Source organism: Corythoichthys intestinalis, chromosome 19, assembly GCF_030265065.1.
Source record: "Corythoichthys intestinalis isolate RoL2023-P3 chromosome 19, ASM3026506v1, whole genome shotgun sequence".
Lineage (NCBI taxonomy): Eukaryota > Metazoa > Chordata > Actinopteri > Syngnathiformes > Syngnathidae > Corythoichthys > Corythoichthys intestinalis.
In genome coordinates this window covers 12,136,353-12,154,748 of record NC_080413.1, presented here as the reverse complement: position 1 = coordinate 12,154,748, position 18,396 = coordinate 12,136,353, and the positions used below count along the sequence as shown (strand labels likewise).

Sequence of the window (18,396 nt, the reverse complement as noted above, 5' to 3'; positions counted from 1 at the left end):
AAAGTCATACAAGACGAGTTCTGGTTTTTTGGGGGGGTATTGTCTCTATAAGTGGAAATGCATCTATGATTGAAATTTCAGACCTCTACCTATTTTCTAAGTGGGTAAACTTGCAAAATCACAAGGGGTGCAAATACTTCTACTCCTCACTGTATCTGTGGATAAGCTCTAACCAATGAAAAGCAAGCCCTTGGTTTTCTTTGACATACCAGAAACTATGTTTGCAACTCGGTCACAAAACAAATTGAACTCCTAATTCGATCATGCTATTGGATGTGATTGTATTTTACATGCCTTCTGTCACTTAGGATCTCCTGAAAGCCCGATCACCCAGAACACGGCTCACCTGAATGGACACAGTAGTCTCTTGAACGCCGGGGTGGGAAGGAAAGGCCGGAAATCTCGAACAGAGCCACCTCCGAGTCCTCCGATGGACCCGGCGACTCCGGGCAGCCCCTCCAGGAGGCGCGGTCGTCCTCCGGGGAAGAAGCAAAGCAAGAAGAGCAAAGAGGAGCCCGCCAGCCCGGCTCTCGATGACGAACTCGACCAATCCACCGGCGACGAAGGCGCCGTGTCAGCGCCGGACTCTGGCACGCCGAAGAAGAGAGGTCGACCCCGGTCGCTTAGAACTGAGGAGGTAACACCTCCACCCCCGCCTCCTCCCCCTCTTCCGCCTTCTCCTCCAGCACCTTCGGAGATGCCTGAACCTTCTCCCCTGAGGAGGAGCAGCCGGCGAGCGCACGACGACGTCACGTCTACGCCACGGACATTAAGAGCCACTCGGCCGGATGGGTCGGCGGACCATCACGAGGGTGAGGAGGAGGTGGACGACGGGGCAGGAGGCTCCATGCGCACCCGTAATCAGGGGCGACGCTCGGCCTGGTACGTAGAGGACGACTCGGAGGAGGAACAGAGGCAGTTGCTCTTTGAGGACTCCTCCATTACCTTCGGAACCTCTTCTAAGGGACGTGTACGCAAACTGACGGAGAAGGCTAAGGCCAATCTGATTGGCTGGTAGCCCCAATACACACACAAGCCCCCTTTCACCTTGCCCATCAAAGTTGTTGGTTTCCCTGTGCAAAAATAACAATACACAATATAGATGGTTGAAGAAGCTTTGGAGGAAAATGCAGTCTCAATTTGGGATTAGTCAAAAGATAAAGGCTCCAAATTTTTAGATTTTTCTTTTTACCCAAAATATTTCTTGATTTATTTATTTTTTCATTGTTTCAAAAGAAAAAAAATAAACTATTTGGAGAAAAACAATTCTGAAATTGTTTATGATGTAATGCCCCCCCCTTCAAGTGGCAATGTTGCAGAAATACCGTGTGCGAGGGGCTGCACGCTCTTTGGCCCAGATGCTGCTAATCCAAGCTGTGCCCCCCACCCCATCCCTTCCATCCTCCCACCTTCTCCATTATTGGTCCATGTTGGACCACCAACCCCCCCTCACTTCTTTTAGTACAGTACTTGAAAAGAAAAGCCGCAGGAGGAATGCTTGCTTTATGGAACTGCTCAATTTCCGGTGGATGGATGGAGTCAGACACCCACTTCAGCTCAGAAGTGTCTCTGTCCTCAAATGTTTTTCTAATGGCCCCTTCCGTTTTTCTAACATTTATATGTGATGCTTCGCCCTCTGCTGGAAGTCTTACGTATTGCTGTCCAATGAAAAGCATGAAACTCCATTCTGTATATTGATGATTCTCAAAAATTGTACACCACATGTTGTTTTATCAGCTTTCTAGCCAAAAAAATTGGGTTTTTTTGTTTTGTTTTTAAAATATGAGTCAAAAATTAAAATACATGCTTTACAGTGGACAACAACAATATGGAGTGAGTGTCTGTGAATGTGTGGAACATCTCTATCAAGTTTTTTTTTTTTTTTTTTTTTTTTAAATCTCAACGTTGTTGCCATCAAGGGCGTAGGTTTGCGTCGGGACTGTAGGGACATAACACTACCAACTCTTCAGGATGCTCAAATTGTCCCCACCAACTTTTAAGCCACCTTATTTGCATTATATAATGACTTTAGTAATATAGATAATTTAGCTTGTCTTCCCATTTATTGTAAGGATAGAAGAGACCCTACCATTATCAAGTGACTTTGTTTCATTATGTTCAGACCTACATTTATCCCTTTTCATTTGCTGAATGTGCCGGTCCATTTTTTTCCCCCTTCAAACACACGTCTGATTGGCTGATGACTTGACTTCCCATCCCACCACTCACACAGACACTCACACAGCCCCGACAGATTCCTGTCGACAACATGCCGCCTTCTCCGCCCTCTTTGAAGAGGAGAGATACTAGCTTTTTTTCGGCCAGCAGCAGCCACTGTAAGTGATGTAAAAATTAGGGCTGTCAAAATTATTGCGTAAACGGGCGGTAATTTTTAAAATTAATTACGTTAAAATATTTGACTCAGTTAACGAACATGCCACGCTCAGACAGATTTAAATGACAGTATAGTGAAATGCCCACTTGTTAATTGTGTTTTATGGAGTTTTGCTGCCCTTCGCTGGCACTTGGGTGCCAGCGCTTGGGTTATAGGCTTCAGCACCCATGAGCATTGTGTAAGTAATTATTGACATCAACAATGGTGGGCTACTAGTTTATTTTTTGATTGAAAATTTTACAAATTTTATGAAAAGAAAACATTAAGAGGGGTTTTAATATAAAATTTCTATAACTTGTCCTAACATTTATCTTTTAAGAACTACAAGTCTATCCATGGATCGCTTTAACAGAATGTTAATAATGTTAATGCCATCTTGTTGATTTATTAATATAATAAACAAATACAGTCCTTATGTATCGTATGTTGAATGTTTATATCCATCTTGTCTTCCAGCTTTCCATTCCAACAATAATTTACAGAAAAATATGGCATATTTTATAGATGGTTTGAATTGTGATTAATTACGATTAATTAATTTTTAAGCTGTAATTAACTCGATTAAAAATTTTAATCGTTTGACAGCCCTAGTAAAAATATTTCAATGGTGGTGAGGTGGGAGAAAAGACAAATTTTGCGACCCAAGGTCCGACCTTTATCAGTTAGCATAACATTAAACTGTGTGAACTTGTAATAATGCTAGGTATAAGGTAATGCTGTACTCTGTGGCTTCAGAATGCTAGTCCCTTTATTAAATAAATGGGGAGCTATCCAAGAATTGGTCCACTTCAGAGGGACGCTGACATGAACATGAACTGACGTGAATAAAACTGAAATGAAATCACACATTTCATGAGAGTACTTTGGTTTGAGTTTTGGGGTAGTTTAGAACGCCTCAGATGTAGATCGATCCATGGCTATCTCAGATTTTTTTTTCATTATTTTTTCCCCAAATCAATTTTATATTGGCGCAGCTCCAGCGACCCGGGGCAGCAGGACTCAACATCCCGGCCAAAAGGCCAAACTCTTCACCTTAGTCTTAACCCTTTGTACTGACTCCATTTTGAAAGGTTTAAAGAAGGCTCACCGAAAACAAGTTCACAATTTAATCAGGTTGACAGCGATCAAACAGCAAAGCGAAACAGACTCTTGGGCGAAGGTCACCCTATCACACGTCAACAAAAGGTTCCCGAGAAAAATGACCACGATTAGTTAAACATTTAGTCTTTTGAAGGCTCTTGCGGGGCGGGCTGTGGACAGAATAAGGGTGTGTTTAGGATAATAATCTATCGCAGTTTGGGCTGTTTAGTTCAACTGAGGTGGGAGCTTGGGGCTGCCTTGACGTCTGAGAGGGGCCGCGCTATCAAACTTAGTTCTTCTTGTTTACGGGTGTTGCTTTGGTTGGCCGGGGTGTCTTGGCCCCACCGAAGAGATGACGACTGTGTCTTTTCCATTACTTATCAGGCGAGGGGGCTGATATGGAATGTACTGATGACTCAGCCTCCTGCTTTGTAAGGAGTGCATCTGTGTATTATAACATATTATAATTCTTATAACATTAAACTATGGTTAAATGTCTTTTTTATTATATCGAGTGTGTTAGCATAATGCAAACAGACCGTGCCTACAAGAAAAGGTACTATCTCCTTTATTTACACTACTTTAGTTGGAGTCTGGGTGCTCGAGTGTCCCCGAGAAGTAGACCCATTATTGGAAACCTCCCCGTTTTTTAAATAAAGGCACTTGCACTTCAAAATGTTTCTTCAGTAGTTGTTGAAAACAAAAGTTTGAATCAAACGTTGTATCACCTGAACCAATACACATGAAAGTTGGTATAAATCAATTCAGATTTATTATGCATTGATCATTTAGCCTATCAATTAGCTTCACATTCATGAGAAATGTAGCCCTGAGCCCGGTTCACCCAATCTGTTTTGTCTTATTGATATCCCGTCCCCACCAAAAAGGGTTCGTGCACGTTATGCTGTTATATCGTCCCTACCAATGTTGAGAACGAACCTACGCCCTTGGCTGTCATTGTCCAATTAAGTTTTTTTTTTTTTGGTGATTTAAAATGTTTTCTCCTAAATTATCTTAATCATCACACTGATTTTTTTTCCCATGTGATTTTGGAGATGCATATACGGTTTACAATATTGTATAACTGTGCCTATGTGTGTGTGTGTGTGTGTGTGTGTGTGTGTGTGTGTGTGTGTGTGTGTGTGTGTGTTGTTGTTGTCCAATGAAAGAAGTTGCATTTTTCTTTATTTTGCAAAACTTGTGAATCTTCATGATGCTTTTATTTATGCCATTGTGAGCTTTATTTTGTTAGTGTTTGTATCAGGCATGTGCCGGTATGAGATTCTGATGGTATGATAACATTAAGCCAAAATTTCACGGTTTCACGGTATTGCAATTACAGCTCTGAAATGTTAGTTTGAGATATCTGGGTTTAGAAAAAAAAAAGTGTTTTTTTTCCCCATTGAACAGGACTTTTATTTTTCCAAAATTGAAAAAACAGAAAATTTCCAAATAAAATTAAAATAAATGCAGTCCTTTTAGGTGAGCGTAAACCCACAGCTCAACATTATTACCATCAGAACAAAAATAATTATTTTCCATGGAAAGCACGTGTGTATGACTCGTATCATGTTTACATTATACACTCTTTCTCAACATAGACAGTTGCCAGAGAGCACAGAAACATTTTACCACTGCTAGACACACTAAACACACTGGAGTTAACTCTCATAGCTGGGGGAAATGTTCATGACAGTGCTCACTAACCTTTAATTTTGTATAAATTAGGGCTGTCAATCGATTAAAATTTTTAATCGAGTTAATCACAGCTTAAAAATTAATCGTAATTAATCGCAATTCAAACCATCTATAAAATATGCCATATTTTTCTGTAAATTATTGTTGGAATGGAAAGATGGAAGACACAAGATGGATATATACATTCAAAATACTGTACATAAGTATTTGTTTATTATAACAATAAATCAACAAGATGGCATTAACATTAACATTCTCTTAAAGTGATCCATGGATAGAAAGACTTGTAGTTCTTAAAAGATAAATGTTAGTACAAGTTATAGAAATTTTATATTAAAACCCCTCTAAATGTTTTCGTTTTGATAAAATTTGTAAAATTTTCAATCAAAAAATAAACTAGTAGCTTGCCGTTGTTGATGTCAATATTTACATTACATTATGGTGCTTAAACCCATAAAATCAGTCGCACCAAAGCGCCAGTCTGTTTGAGCGGGGCATGTGTGTTAATTGCGTCAAATATTTTAACGTGATTAATTTAAAAAATTAATTACCGCCTGTTAACGCGATAATTTTGACAGCCCTAGTATAAATGCGAAATCATATTGGAGGTATTGCCTCCTTGGCAACCACCTTTCGTATACATGTTTTACATGTCGGTTGGCCCTCCTCTGAGCCACAGCCGTCTGTAACTTTTCTGTAGCCGAAGTTTTCCCATACCAGCGATTTCATTTTCTTCGATGGGGGGAAAAAGTTCAGGAATTTCACCTCCTCTAGGCCTTGTGTAGCACAGCTGGCTCACTGACACTGAGCAAAAACCGGTGGGGGAGGGTTGAGCCTTGTAGCTGCAAGCGAAGGATTTCTCCCTGCATTTTCGGGACGTAAAAAATAGCTAATACCTTAGGGACGGTATGACGGAAAATTTTTATGGTTTTGAAACCTTGACATAGTCATACCATGGTATACCTTGAAACCAGTAATGGGCACATGTCTAGTTTGTATAGACATATAGTCTTAAATTTGGAATACTTTTGTTTTTGCACCAAAAATGCAAAAGTCATTCTGATTTTTTTTTTTGTGTTAAACATTTTTCATGCAATAAGAGGAAAAACTTTGGAGGTACATGCCTTTCAGTGGACAACAACGTGTATGTGTCCCTGTCCAATGAAAATGTTTTTATTTTGAGAAATGACTGCTGGAGGGAGTGAACCTTTATTTTAAAACCAACATTTTCTGAAGATTTTAGAGGTGATTGCAAGAAAAACACCAAATTTGCAGAACTTTTTTAAGACATGCTCACAAAATGTGTATATATACCAGTATGCTTTCAGTTACACATGGACATCACGGCTGTTTGTGCTTAAAAACCAAATTTTGGTCAGAAGGGTCATATTGTTTTATTGTATGTCAACATGGACGAGAGAGAGAAATCGTGTTCATCCGACTGCAATGTGCCTTTATGTCTTTGATGTATGTGCGTGAGAGAGAAAAGTTTTGTATTTATGACATCATGCAACTCGTCTTATCACATAACCAACGCTATAGCCACATGCACTTACCCCGCACCGCTTCTTCGCAATGTGCTCTTTACTGTATTTTTCCAATGTTGTAACCACACACATACATTGAGGAAAATAAGTATTTGAACACCCTGCTATTTTGCAAGTTCTCTCACTTAGAAATCTCACAGTTGTCTGAAATTGTCATTGTAGATGCATGTCCACTCTGAGAGAGATTATCTAAAAAGAAAAATCCAGAAATCACAATGTATGATTTTTTAAAACTATTTGTGTAATACAGCTGCAAATAAGTATTTGAACACCTGAGAAAACTAATGTTAATATTTGGATGTTTGCAATTCTGTAGTTTTTCACCAGGTTTGCACACACTGCAGGGGGGATCTTGGCCCACCAATCAGTCAGATTTCTGGGCTGTTGCTGAGCAACACTAAGTTTGAGCTCCCTCCAAAGGATTTCTATTGGGTTTAGGTCTGGAGACTGGCTAGGCCATGCTAGAACCTTGATATGCTTCTTACACAGCCGTTCCTTAGTTTTCCTGGCTGTGTGCTTTGGGTCATTGTCATGTTGGAAGACCCAGCCACGACTAGGGTTGGGCGTCGTTTGAAATTGAACGATTCCAGTTCCGATTCAGATTCCACATTTCGATTCCGGTTCCGAACGATTCTCAATTCCGATTCTTTTAAAAGGCAGGGTCAAAGAAAAATTGCATAGTTTACCCTAATTTTCGGATTATAAACCGCTATTTTTTTCCCTGATTTTGAATCCTGCGGCTTATAGTCCAGTGTGGCTTATTTGTTGATTTATTTGGGTTAATGGGTAACACTTTATCTAACAGCGGCATCATAAGACTGTCATAAGAACATCATAATTATGACATGACGCTATCATGGGCATTACTGAATGCTTATAACAGATGTCAATATGTGTCATGTGGCATATTATGTCACTAAATCCATTTATGTCCAGCTCAGATCTTTTACGTCCATTCAAAAGTGAGATAATTTGCTGGATGACACTAACAGACATCTATTATAAGCATTCATTAATGCTTATGACAGTGTCATGTAATAATTATGACTGTCTTATGACAGTATTATGGCACCACTATCCAAGAAAATGTTACCAAATACCATAACTAGCAATTAATGAAACAACTGGAACAGTAACTGAAGAAATAATGAGCACAGAACATGACTGTTATTTACATCTGTAGCGCCGCCATGCATGCTAGGAGGAATGTATATGGCACCACTATCCAAGAAAATGTTACCAAATACCATAACTAGCAATTAATGAAACAACTGGAACAGTAACTGAAGAAATAATTAGCACAGAACATGACTGTTATTTACATCTGTAGCACCGCCATGCATGCTAGGAGGAATGTTGGATGATAACAGTGTTGAGAGCAGGTGGCAGCAGAGGTTGACTGTCTACCCAAGGAAGCAGTGATGGCCAAATGAAGCTTTTAGTGACAATAAGGCTTTGCAGCCGATTGGTTCAAAGCTTAATGGTGGTTCATGTGGTCTCATGACGGTCTTATGGTGCCAGTCAAATGAAGTGTTACCAGTTAATGTCTTTTGGCGTAAATATCCCATAATACAATGAGGACAACTGCGGCTTATTGTCCAGTGTGGCTTATCTATGAACAAATGCCGTTTTCATGTCAAATTTGGTGGCTGGCGGCTTATAGTCAGGTGCGCCTTATAGTCCAGAAATTACGGTATATTAAAGTCTTCTCGATGAATTTTTAAATTAAATGGACTTCTCACAGGGCTAATTTTAACTTGTATATAAATATCAGTCTTTGAACGCGAGCAATTTTTTTCCGCTCGGCAGTCAGGGCATTGAAACAAGGAATCGAAATTTTAAAATTCGAACGATTCCGGGAGCATCAGAGTGTTAGAACCGGTTCCCATCGATGCTCGATGCCCAACCCTAGCCACGACCCATCTTCAATGCTTGGACTGAGGGAAGGAGGTTGTTCCCCAAAATCTCACAATACAGGGCCTAGTCATCCTCTCTTTAATACAGTGGACTAGTCCTGTCCCGTGCGCAGAAAAACACCTCCAAAGCAAGATGTTACACAGTAGGGATGGTGTTCTTGGAACACGGTTAGTGGAATTATCTCTCATCTGACCACAAAACTTGCTCCCATGACTCCTCTTCATCATCCAAATGGTCATTGGCAAACTTAAGACGGGCCTTGACATGTGCTGGTTTAAGCAGGGTAACCATCCGTGCCATGCATGATTTCAAACCATGATGTCTTATTGTATTACGAACAGTAACCTTGGAAACGGTGGTCCCAGCTCTTTTCAGGTCATTGACCAACTCTGGTCAATAGTTCTGGGCTGATTCCTCACCTTTCTTAGGACCATTGAGACCCCACGAGGGGATATCTTACATGGGGCTCCACTCCGATTGAGATTGACCATCATGTTTAGCTTCTTCCATTTTCTAATGATTGCTCCAACAGTCGACATTTTTTCACCAAGCTGCTTGGCATTTGCTCCGTAGCCCTTTCCAGCCTTGTGAAGGTGTACAATTTTGTCTCTGGTATCTTTGGACAGGTCTTTGGTCTCGGCCATCTTACAAGGTTGAGTCTTACTGATTGTATGGGGTGGACAGGTGTCTTTATGCAGCTATCGACCTCAAACAGGTGCATCTGATTCACGATAATACATGGAGTGGAGGTGGACGTTTAGTAGGCAGGCTAAACAGGTCTTTCAGGGTCCGAATTCTAGCTGATAGACAGGTGTTCAAATACTTATTTGCAGCTGTATCAGACAAATAAATGGTAAAAAAATCATGCATTGTGATTTCTGGATTTTTCTTTTTAGATGATCTCTTTCACAGTGGATATGCACCTACGATGAAAATTTCAGACTCCTCCATGATTTCTAAGTGGGAGAACTTACTATTTTGCTATTAGAACTATTTTAAGTTGTTCAAATTAGGGTTGTTCCAATCATGTTTTTTTGCTCCCGATCCGATCCCGATCGTTTTAATTTGAGTATCTGCCGATCCCGATATTTCCCAATCCGATTGCTTTTTTTTGCTCCCGATTCAATTCCAATCATTCCCGATCATTTTTCCGATCATATACATTTTGGCAATGCATTAAGAAAAAAATGAATGAAACTCAGACGAATATATACATTCAGCATACAGTACATAAGTACTGTATTTGTTTATTATGACAATAAATCCTCAAGATGGCATTTACATTATTAACATTCTTTCTGTGAGAGGGATCCACAGATAGAAAGACTTGTAATTATTTGTATATTGTGACTAAATATTGCCATCTAGTGTATTTGTTGAGCTTTCAGTAAATGATACTGTAGCCATTTAACTGTTCTGCCCAAATGCATGATGGGAAGTGCAACCATGACTGTGCGTAGTGGCACCAATTGATTATCTTCTCTGCGTTGGGAAATAACATAGGTTGTAAAGAAAAAGATCAACTACTACCTTTCTTACCCACATTGCTTTCCCACGGTATTTCTAATTGTTGAGAGAGGGATTTTAAAGCTTTAGCCAATTAAAAAAAGGCTCCAAAGACTGCCAAAATTCACTTTACTCATTTCACGCTGCCTTTTAGCTCTATATATAGGTAAGTCGGTGCCATTATAGATGGAACGCGAGAATGCGTGAGTGGGTCGTGCAGCATATGCGTTAATTGCGTTAAATATTTTAACGTGGTTAATTAAAAAAAAATTAATTACCGCCGTTAACGCGATAAATTTGATAGCCCTACTTTAAGCCAAAACTAAAGACTCTGGATGAGTGTAAGACATTTTGTCTGTAACGTTAAATACAATTAGAAAACAATTTAATTTAAAAAAATTTATATATTAAAAAAAGGCATGTCCGATATTTTTTTGCCGATTCCGATACTTTGAAAATGACATGATCGGATCGATCGGGACATCTTTAGTTCAAATGCTTATTTTCTTCGCTGTATTCAAGCAAAATGGGCAGAATTGGCAAGTGTCATATTCAAGGTCTGTGCTGGTGTGCCTTGAGAAGCCTTTGTAATGGGTCATTTCGCTTTCAAGACCAGACCAGGCTGGATTTTTTCCCCTAAACAAAATGGTCATCTTCTTCCATGGCACCCACATTAACTCCACATTTGATCTGGCAATTTAATGTTAGAATATTGATGTTGTCGACACATTCATACATTGTTGATTTGTACTTCAGACATTTTGATTGTGGCCCAAAATCTCTCAATACAGTGATCCCTCGCTACTTCGCACTTCAAACTTCACGCCCTCAGTCCATCGCGGATTTTTTTTTTTTCAGCTAAAAGGAAAAAAAATACAGATGAGCTGTCCCAAGACAATCACGTAGTCTCACTCTCCCTCCTCTTAACGATAATTGATAGACGTATTCTGTTTGATCTTGCCACAGATCCCTGGAAGCCTCAGCATCAAAGCACCACATGCGTCAATCATCGTTCAACTTGTTAAACAGTTGCTGTGGCAACTCATTGTAATTTTCCAATGCTAAATCTGAATAAATACAATGAACACACACAAAAACAAAACAAAAAAACATTTTTTTTGGGGGGGGGGCACTACTTTGCGGTTTTTCACTTATTGCAGCGGGTTCTGGTCCCCATTAACCGCGAAAAACGAGAGATCACTGTACTTGGTACATACTGTGGAACCTCCTGTTTTCCCATTTTGTAATGTCCACATTGGGTTGGGTAATAAAGGTTGTATACCGGCATTTCTATTTTTCCCCCCAATGAAAAACTAAAAATGGTGCCTATCCCAGCTGGCTTTGGCCAAAACCAAGGACTGGTTGGCAGCCAAAAAATTTGCTTTTTTTTTTTTTTTTTTAAACCATGCTCTGCACCATTGACTATTGACAGCATTTCAAGGCCCTCCTTGTAAATCTGGAACTGATTCTGCTCATTTTATATGTTTCTTGGCTGAATTTGAATTTGGAAATCTTTTATGGAGTACGTAGAAGTTAATTGCTAAAAATGAACAGAAATTAGAGCATGGAATGGAGCCTCGTTGTCAAATAAGAATTTTAGAGTGCCTCGTTGTACAGTTGTGGCTGATTTGGGGGAAAAAGGTTATTTAGTTCAATCTTAAATTGTATAATTTTAATAAAAGGTTTTATTTTTAAAAATGAACAATTCAGCAAATTGATTGTAATAGAAAGCATGTCAATTGTTTCCCTTTTTTATTGAGGAAAATTAATTTATATTTTAAAATAAAGAGAAAAATGTGACAACTTGGAGGTTCCACATTTTATAACAAAACCTGCTTTCCTAAAATGGACATCACCTATTCATAATCATAATAGTAATGCTTCTTATTGTGAATGAACTGGGAGCTTCTTTCCTTTAAGAAAGTTTTAATTCCAAAACAATTCCCAAACGAGAACTTCACCACCTTACCTGTTTTCTGTCCAAATATCATGAATGAATCGCACCTGTATTTATATTGTATGTGATCCTGACGTATCAACCGTCCTAACACATTTAAAGTGATCTCAAAGGGGCCTTAAACAGATGGATCGGTGGGGATTGGGGTGTGTGTGTGCGTGTATGTGCCTATGTGAATGAGCATTGCCAGTTGTCATTGAAAGTGGCATGAAAGGAAATCCTTGTTTCACACTTCTTTGTTAGTTTGTATACATTTTTATATGAATATATTACTGAAATCAACCAGAAAAAAAAAAGCCTAAAACTAGAATGTACGTATACGTTTGTGTGTGTAGGCAAAGTACTGCTGTCCTGTTAGTTGATACACACAATATTTTAAAGAAATAAAACAGTTGTTTCTGTATGAACGTCTCATTCCTTTATTTAATAACATCTTCCAGAGTAAGATAAAAGGGGCAAACTTTGGGCCAATTTCTTCTTTTTTCAAACTTATTTCAATTGAAAATTTAAGAGAGTCTATAAAACAATCGTTTCAGAGCATTTTATTTTATTTAAGAGTGGAAATATACACTCCCAAGTCACAACCATTTTGACTTTTAGGGCAGGGGGGGCACAACATGTTGATGACCCCGAAATGCAGTTTTCACAATAAAATTAATTTACAAGAATATTTATAATAATAAGTTGCCAATGAGCGTTTTTTGTTCACCATCATTCTTGAGGGGAATTCTAAATCAGGCTGCTTAGGCAATATTTTTCGCCAAGATCGTCATTCATTGAATATGGTGCGCCCGCCGGTGTCGTGCCAATGTTGTTAACCCAGTCAAAAATTGTACCCCCTGGGCGGAGCCATATGGAGGTAGATTTGTGTCTTTATTATTCAATTAAAAAAAGTTGCTTCAATTAAAAAAAAAAGTTGCCTCAATCAAAATATACATTTTCAAGCCCCCAAAAAAGTCCCTTCAATAAAAAAAAATGTGTTTGAATGCAAAAATAAATATGAAACTCCCAAAAAATGCATGTGAAAGCTATTTTTTTTTAAACAAATTTTTTAATTTTTTTAATTGAAGTAATGTTGATTTGTCTTTGGGCTACATTTTGGCTAGGACATTTTTGTCTTTATTATTCAATTTAAAAAATGAGTTGCTTAAAAAAATATATTTTTTCAAAAAGAAAAATCGCTTCAATCAAAAAAGAAAAATTTCAATCATGGAAAAAGTTTTTGAATGCGAACATTAGGTAAATAGATAAAATCTCTGTATTAACTCAAGCAAATATAGTGCGTTTACTAATAAAGTAAAATAATCAAAAGTTTTGGGATTTAAAAATAGTGGTGCGTGTCAATAAATTAGAATGTTGTCAAAATAGTGTTTCCCCATTTTACAGCCTTATTCCAAATTCATGTTTCCCTCAAGATGCTACACATGACACACTAGCCTCGAGTAATAATGTGGAAAAGAAAGTTTTTCTTCTTTTTAGATTTTTTGCAAATGTATTGGAATTCAAATGTATGATAGCTGGAAGTTGTTTAGTGGAATCCCATGAGCTGTTGACCTTATTTGACTTGTGTCAAAACCACATGTTAGCATTTACGTTTTGCCACGCTGCTGCTTTCGGGTAACCTCGTAAATCTGAACGTTTTTATATATTACGAACGATATTATGACAGATTTCCTTTAAAATTTGCCAACTGCTTCAATAATTTGTTTTCGCTTTGCTTGCAAATTCATGTCTTTCTTTGTTGAATGCCCGACAGTAATGGCTTGTCTGTACTCAAATGGTACAACCATAAATTCCCAATTATCCACGTGTACGTGAAGGCGCCATGCCTCCTTCAGCACCCTGAAATCTTTAGCCTGAAATTCGCGCTTCTTGCTGGTTTGGCAAACTCGCTGGCTCCCACTTTACATCGGACAAAAGTAACAAGTTAAAAGAAAAACAATACTTTAACTGTAAAAAGTAGCGAAGATGAAATTATCTGTAATTCGCAACGCTTGTGGCAACGTCGCTCTTCGGATGCAACATGCCCGACACGGAAGCCGGGTCAGTGGGTTACCGCGGAGATGCCAGCCGGCAAGCGCGGCTCCCATTCGGGTAATGGTGCGGGAGACGAGCGCTACGGCTAACCGGGGAACCAACGCCGAACTAGCCGATTACTTCGGGAAACAGTCGCGGAAACAAGACTGTGCTGACTTCGACCGCACTTTGAGGTAAAAGTGGAAATGTATTGTTGTATTTTTTTTATGTTTCATATGTCGTTTACAACATCGGGTCTTATTTTATCACTCGTGTGGTCGACACTTCCGTTGTTTGTAGCGTTTTGGCTATCCGCCAAACACGCACGTTCCTCGGGTCTGATTACAGGCTTCCCCCGCCGCTTGCTGATGTAACCTCGCCTCTTGGTTGCCGTCCACATGGTCGTTAATCACCAGTGGGATGTGGGTTGACACGTTGCCGAAAAACTGGACTGCATTCAGTCTAGGGCAGTGGTTCGCTCGAACCCCAGGGGTTCGGTGGGAAAGTCTAAGGGGTTCGGCGAAGGTTAACACACACAGGGTCCGATTTTTGTAAACTGACTAAAGGCAAAGCTTTGTTTTAGTTTTGGATTGGTTTGCCCCAATTTACAAGCGTCATTCCATTTCTTTCAACTGCTAGCCCTCTATCTAATGGGAGAAACTGGTTTGCTCAGTGGAAGGTTGACCCATACTTCGCACGAGGAAGTATCACAAAAAAAAAAGAAAAGAAAAAGAAAAAACATTTGTGTCACACTTTACACGATGAAAATAGTACAGTGGGGCAAATAAGTATTTAGTCAACCACTTATTGTGCGAGTTCGCCCACTTGAAAATATTAGAGAGTTCTGTCATTGTCAACATGGTAAACCTCAAACATGAGAGACAGAATTTGGAAAAAAAACTGAAAATCACATTGTTTGATTTTTAAAGAATTTATTTGCAAATCATGGTGGAAAATAAGTATTTGGTCAATACCAAAAGTTCATCTCAATACTTAGTTTTGTACCCTTTGTTGGCGATAACAGAGCCCAAACGTTTTCTGTAACTCTTCACAAGCTTTTCACACACTGTTACTGGTATTTTTGGCCCATTCCTCCATGCAGATCTCCTCTAGAGCAGTGATGTTTTGGGGCTGTCGTTTGGCAGCACGGACTTTTAACTCCCTCCACAGATGTTCTATGGGGTTGAGATCTGGAGACTGGCTAGGCCACTCTAGGACCTTGAAATGCTTCTTATGAAGCCACTCCTTTGTTGTTGTGTGTTTGGGATCATCATCATGCTGAAAGACCCAGCTACGTCTCATTTTCAATGCCCTTGCTGATGGAAGGAGATTTTCACTCAAAATCTCTCGATACATGGCCCCATTCATTCTTTCCTTTACACAGATCAGTCGTCCTGGTCCCTTTGCAGAAAAACAGCCCCAAAGCATGATGTTTCCACACCCATGCTTCACAGTGGGTTTGGTGTTCTTCAGATGCACATCAGTATTCTTTTCTCCTCCAAAACATGAGAACCTGTGCTTGTACCAAAAAGCTGGCTAGGCCACTCCAGGACCTTGAAATGCTTTTTACGAAGCCACTCCTTTGTTGGCCTGGCTGTGTGTTTGGGATCATTGTCATGCTGAAAGACCCAGCCACGTCTCGTCTTCAATGCCCTTGCTGATGGAAGGAGATTTTCACTCAAAATCTCTCGATACATGGCCCCATTCATTCTTCCCTTTACACAGATCAGTCGTCCTGTTCCCTTTGCAGAAAAACAGCCCCAAAGCATGATGTTTCCACACCCATGCTTCACAGTGGGTATGGTGTTCTTCAGATGCACATCAGTATTCTTTCTCCTCCAAACACGAGAACCTGTGCTTCTACTAAAAAGTTATATTTTGGTTTCATCTGACCATAACACATTCTACCAGTCCTCTTCTAGATCATCCAAATGCTCTTCAGCGAACCGTAGACGGGCCTGGACATTTACCGGCTTCAGCAGGGGGACACGTCTGGCAGTGCAGGATTTGAGTCCCTGGTGACGCATTGTGTTACTGATAGTAGCCTTTGTGACTGTGGTCCCAGCTCTCTGTAGGTCATTCACTAGGTCCCCCCGTGTGGTTCTGGGATTTTTGCTCACCGTTCATGTTATCATTTTGACGCCATGGGGTGAGATCTTGCATGGAGCCACAGATTGAGGGAGATCATCAGTGTTCTTGTATGTCTTGCATTTTCTAATAATTGCCCCCACAGTTGATTTCTTTACACCAAGCATTTTACCTACTGCAGATTCAGTCTTCCCAGCCTGGTGCAGGTCTACAATTTTGTCTCTGGTGTCCTTCGACAGCTCTTTGGTCTTGGCCATAGTGGAGTTTGGAGTGTGACTGACTGAAATTGTGGACAGGTGTCTTTTATACCGATGAGTTAAAACAGGTGCCATTAATACAGGTAACGAGTGGAGCCTCGTTAGACCTCGTTAGAAGAAGTTAGACCTCTTTGACAGCCAGAAATCTTGCTTGATTGTAGGTGACCAAATACTTATTTTCCACTCTAATTTGGAAATAAATTCTTTAAAAATCAACAATGTGATTTTTTTTTTATTCATTTTTTCCACATTCTGTCTCTCATGGTTGAGATTTACCCATGTTGACAATTACAGGCCTCTCTAATCTTTTCAAGTAGGAGAACTTGCACAATTGGTGGTTGACTAAATACTTATTTCCCCCACTGTCCATTGCCATATGGTATATATTACCTACTATATGGCAATATTTTTTTTTACTTAACAGGCTTTATTCTTTCTTAAACTAAATAATCAAACAATTAAAAAAACACACACACTCAAACAACGAATTACTGTAAATAATGATTAAAAAAAAAAAAATATATATATATATATATATATAATGCAGACCCATGGAAATGTATGTATGTATGTATGTACACAGTCGCATGCATGCACAAATTTGTACCCAAAGTAGAATAAAGGTATTTTCGACTTGATTACTCTTTTGGGTACATAAACATGTGATTGTATACATACAGTATTGATTGTAAAAAAAAAAAAAAAAACTATATATATAAAATAACTGTGCAGGCTCTCTGGGAACACATCACAGGCAGCACAGTATCGTGGTATTCTGTGCAAAGTGTCAGTCAATTTCAACACACGCTAATTGTTCAGAAATACCAGGGTTTCCCCTACCAACAAAACATTGTGGCGCACGGACATACCAAAATAAAAGCCGCCACGCCTTGCAAAAGAGATTTAAAAAAAAAAAAAAAAATTTTTTTTTAAGGCCATTTCAAACTAGGAGACACCGAGGAGTATTATACTCATGACAGAACCCTGAGGCATAAGAAACACAGCTTCTTAGAATACTAACATTCAACCAAATACACGAACACAGAACAATTACTACAAGACTAATGCAATGTACTGTATCTCTGTGTACCCATATAACCCAATTTACAACAGAAGACACATGATCGACATTAATAGGTGATAAACTTACAGATCTGGTTCTTCGAGTGGATGGCGAAGTGTATAAAACACATGGACTCGTCGGATGGCTCTTTCAGTGGAGACTTTTTATTAACAAAACACAACCAGCGTGGGACACTGCCACTCAACACGGCGCTCCCACGCAACTTCAACACCTGCCTCTCTCTCTTTTTTGCTCTGGCCAATTTCTTCTTCTCCGCTATATTTGTAATGCCAGTCTATAGACTTCATAATCATATTGATGGGACGCGGGACCGATTAATAGGGGGCCTGCATTGTTGGCGTGACCGTTAAAGCTGACCGAGTGGAATCGCAGACAAAGAGCTTTTTTCGTTGAAAATTCTTGTGAATAAATGCTTAAATCCCTGAATTCTTTATAGATATGGACGTAAGACAGTCTAGATTCTTGGTTAAAAGAAAAAAAAAACGTGCAGTTAGCATTTATTTTACGTGAATATGTCCAAGTACATACGATGCTAGTCTGTCAGTCAACGTGGTGGCCGCCATATGTAAACAGCTTTTCCGGTGAAAATTCTTGTGGATAAATGCTTAAATCCCTGAATTCTTTATAGATATGGACGTAAGACAGTCTCGATTCTTGGTTAAAAGCAAAAAAAAAGTGTGCAGTTAGCATTTATTTTACGTAAATATGTCGAAGTACGACGCTAGTCTGTTGGTCAATGTGGCGGCCATCTTATGTAAAAAGAGCTTTTTTGGTGAAAATTCTGTGAATAAATGCTTAAATCCCTGAATTCTTTATAGATATGGACGAAAAATAGTCTCGATTCTTGGTGA

The 18,396-nt window shown here is 39.3% G+C and overlaps 2 protein-coding genes across 4 annotated transcripts in view; both read left to right on the top strand.

The window, feature by feature from the left end:
* phip (pleckstrin homology domain interacting protein) overlaps positions 1 to 12,483 on the top strand; it is a 65,476-nt gene extending 52,993 nt beyond the window's left edge. Inside the window, exon 40 of the mRNA XM_057822097.1 lies at positions 309 to 12,483. Within this exon, the coding sequence (XP_057678080.1) occupies positions 309 to 1,018 (710 nt within the window). The 3' untranslated portion in view covers positions 1,019 to 12,483. The remainder of the gene's footprint in view (positions 1 to 308) is intronic.
* A 1,450-nt stretch (positions 12,484 to 13,933) lies between these two features.
* mthfd1l (methylenetetrahydrofolate dehydrogenase (NADP+ dependent) 1 like) overlaps positions 13,934 to 18,396 on the top strand; it is a 92,638-nt gene continuing 88,175 nt past the window's right edge. For all 3 annotated transcript variants that reach the window (XR_009061550.1, XM_057823480.1, XM_057823479.1), the window contains exon 1: positions 13,934 to 14,310. Coding sequence is in view for 2 of the 3 variants with exons in the window: in XM_057823480.1 (XP_057679463.1) it covers positions 14,069 to 14,310 (242 nt within the window). In the remaining variant the exon portion in view is untranslated. The remainder of the gene's footprint in view (positions 14,311 to 18,396) is intronic.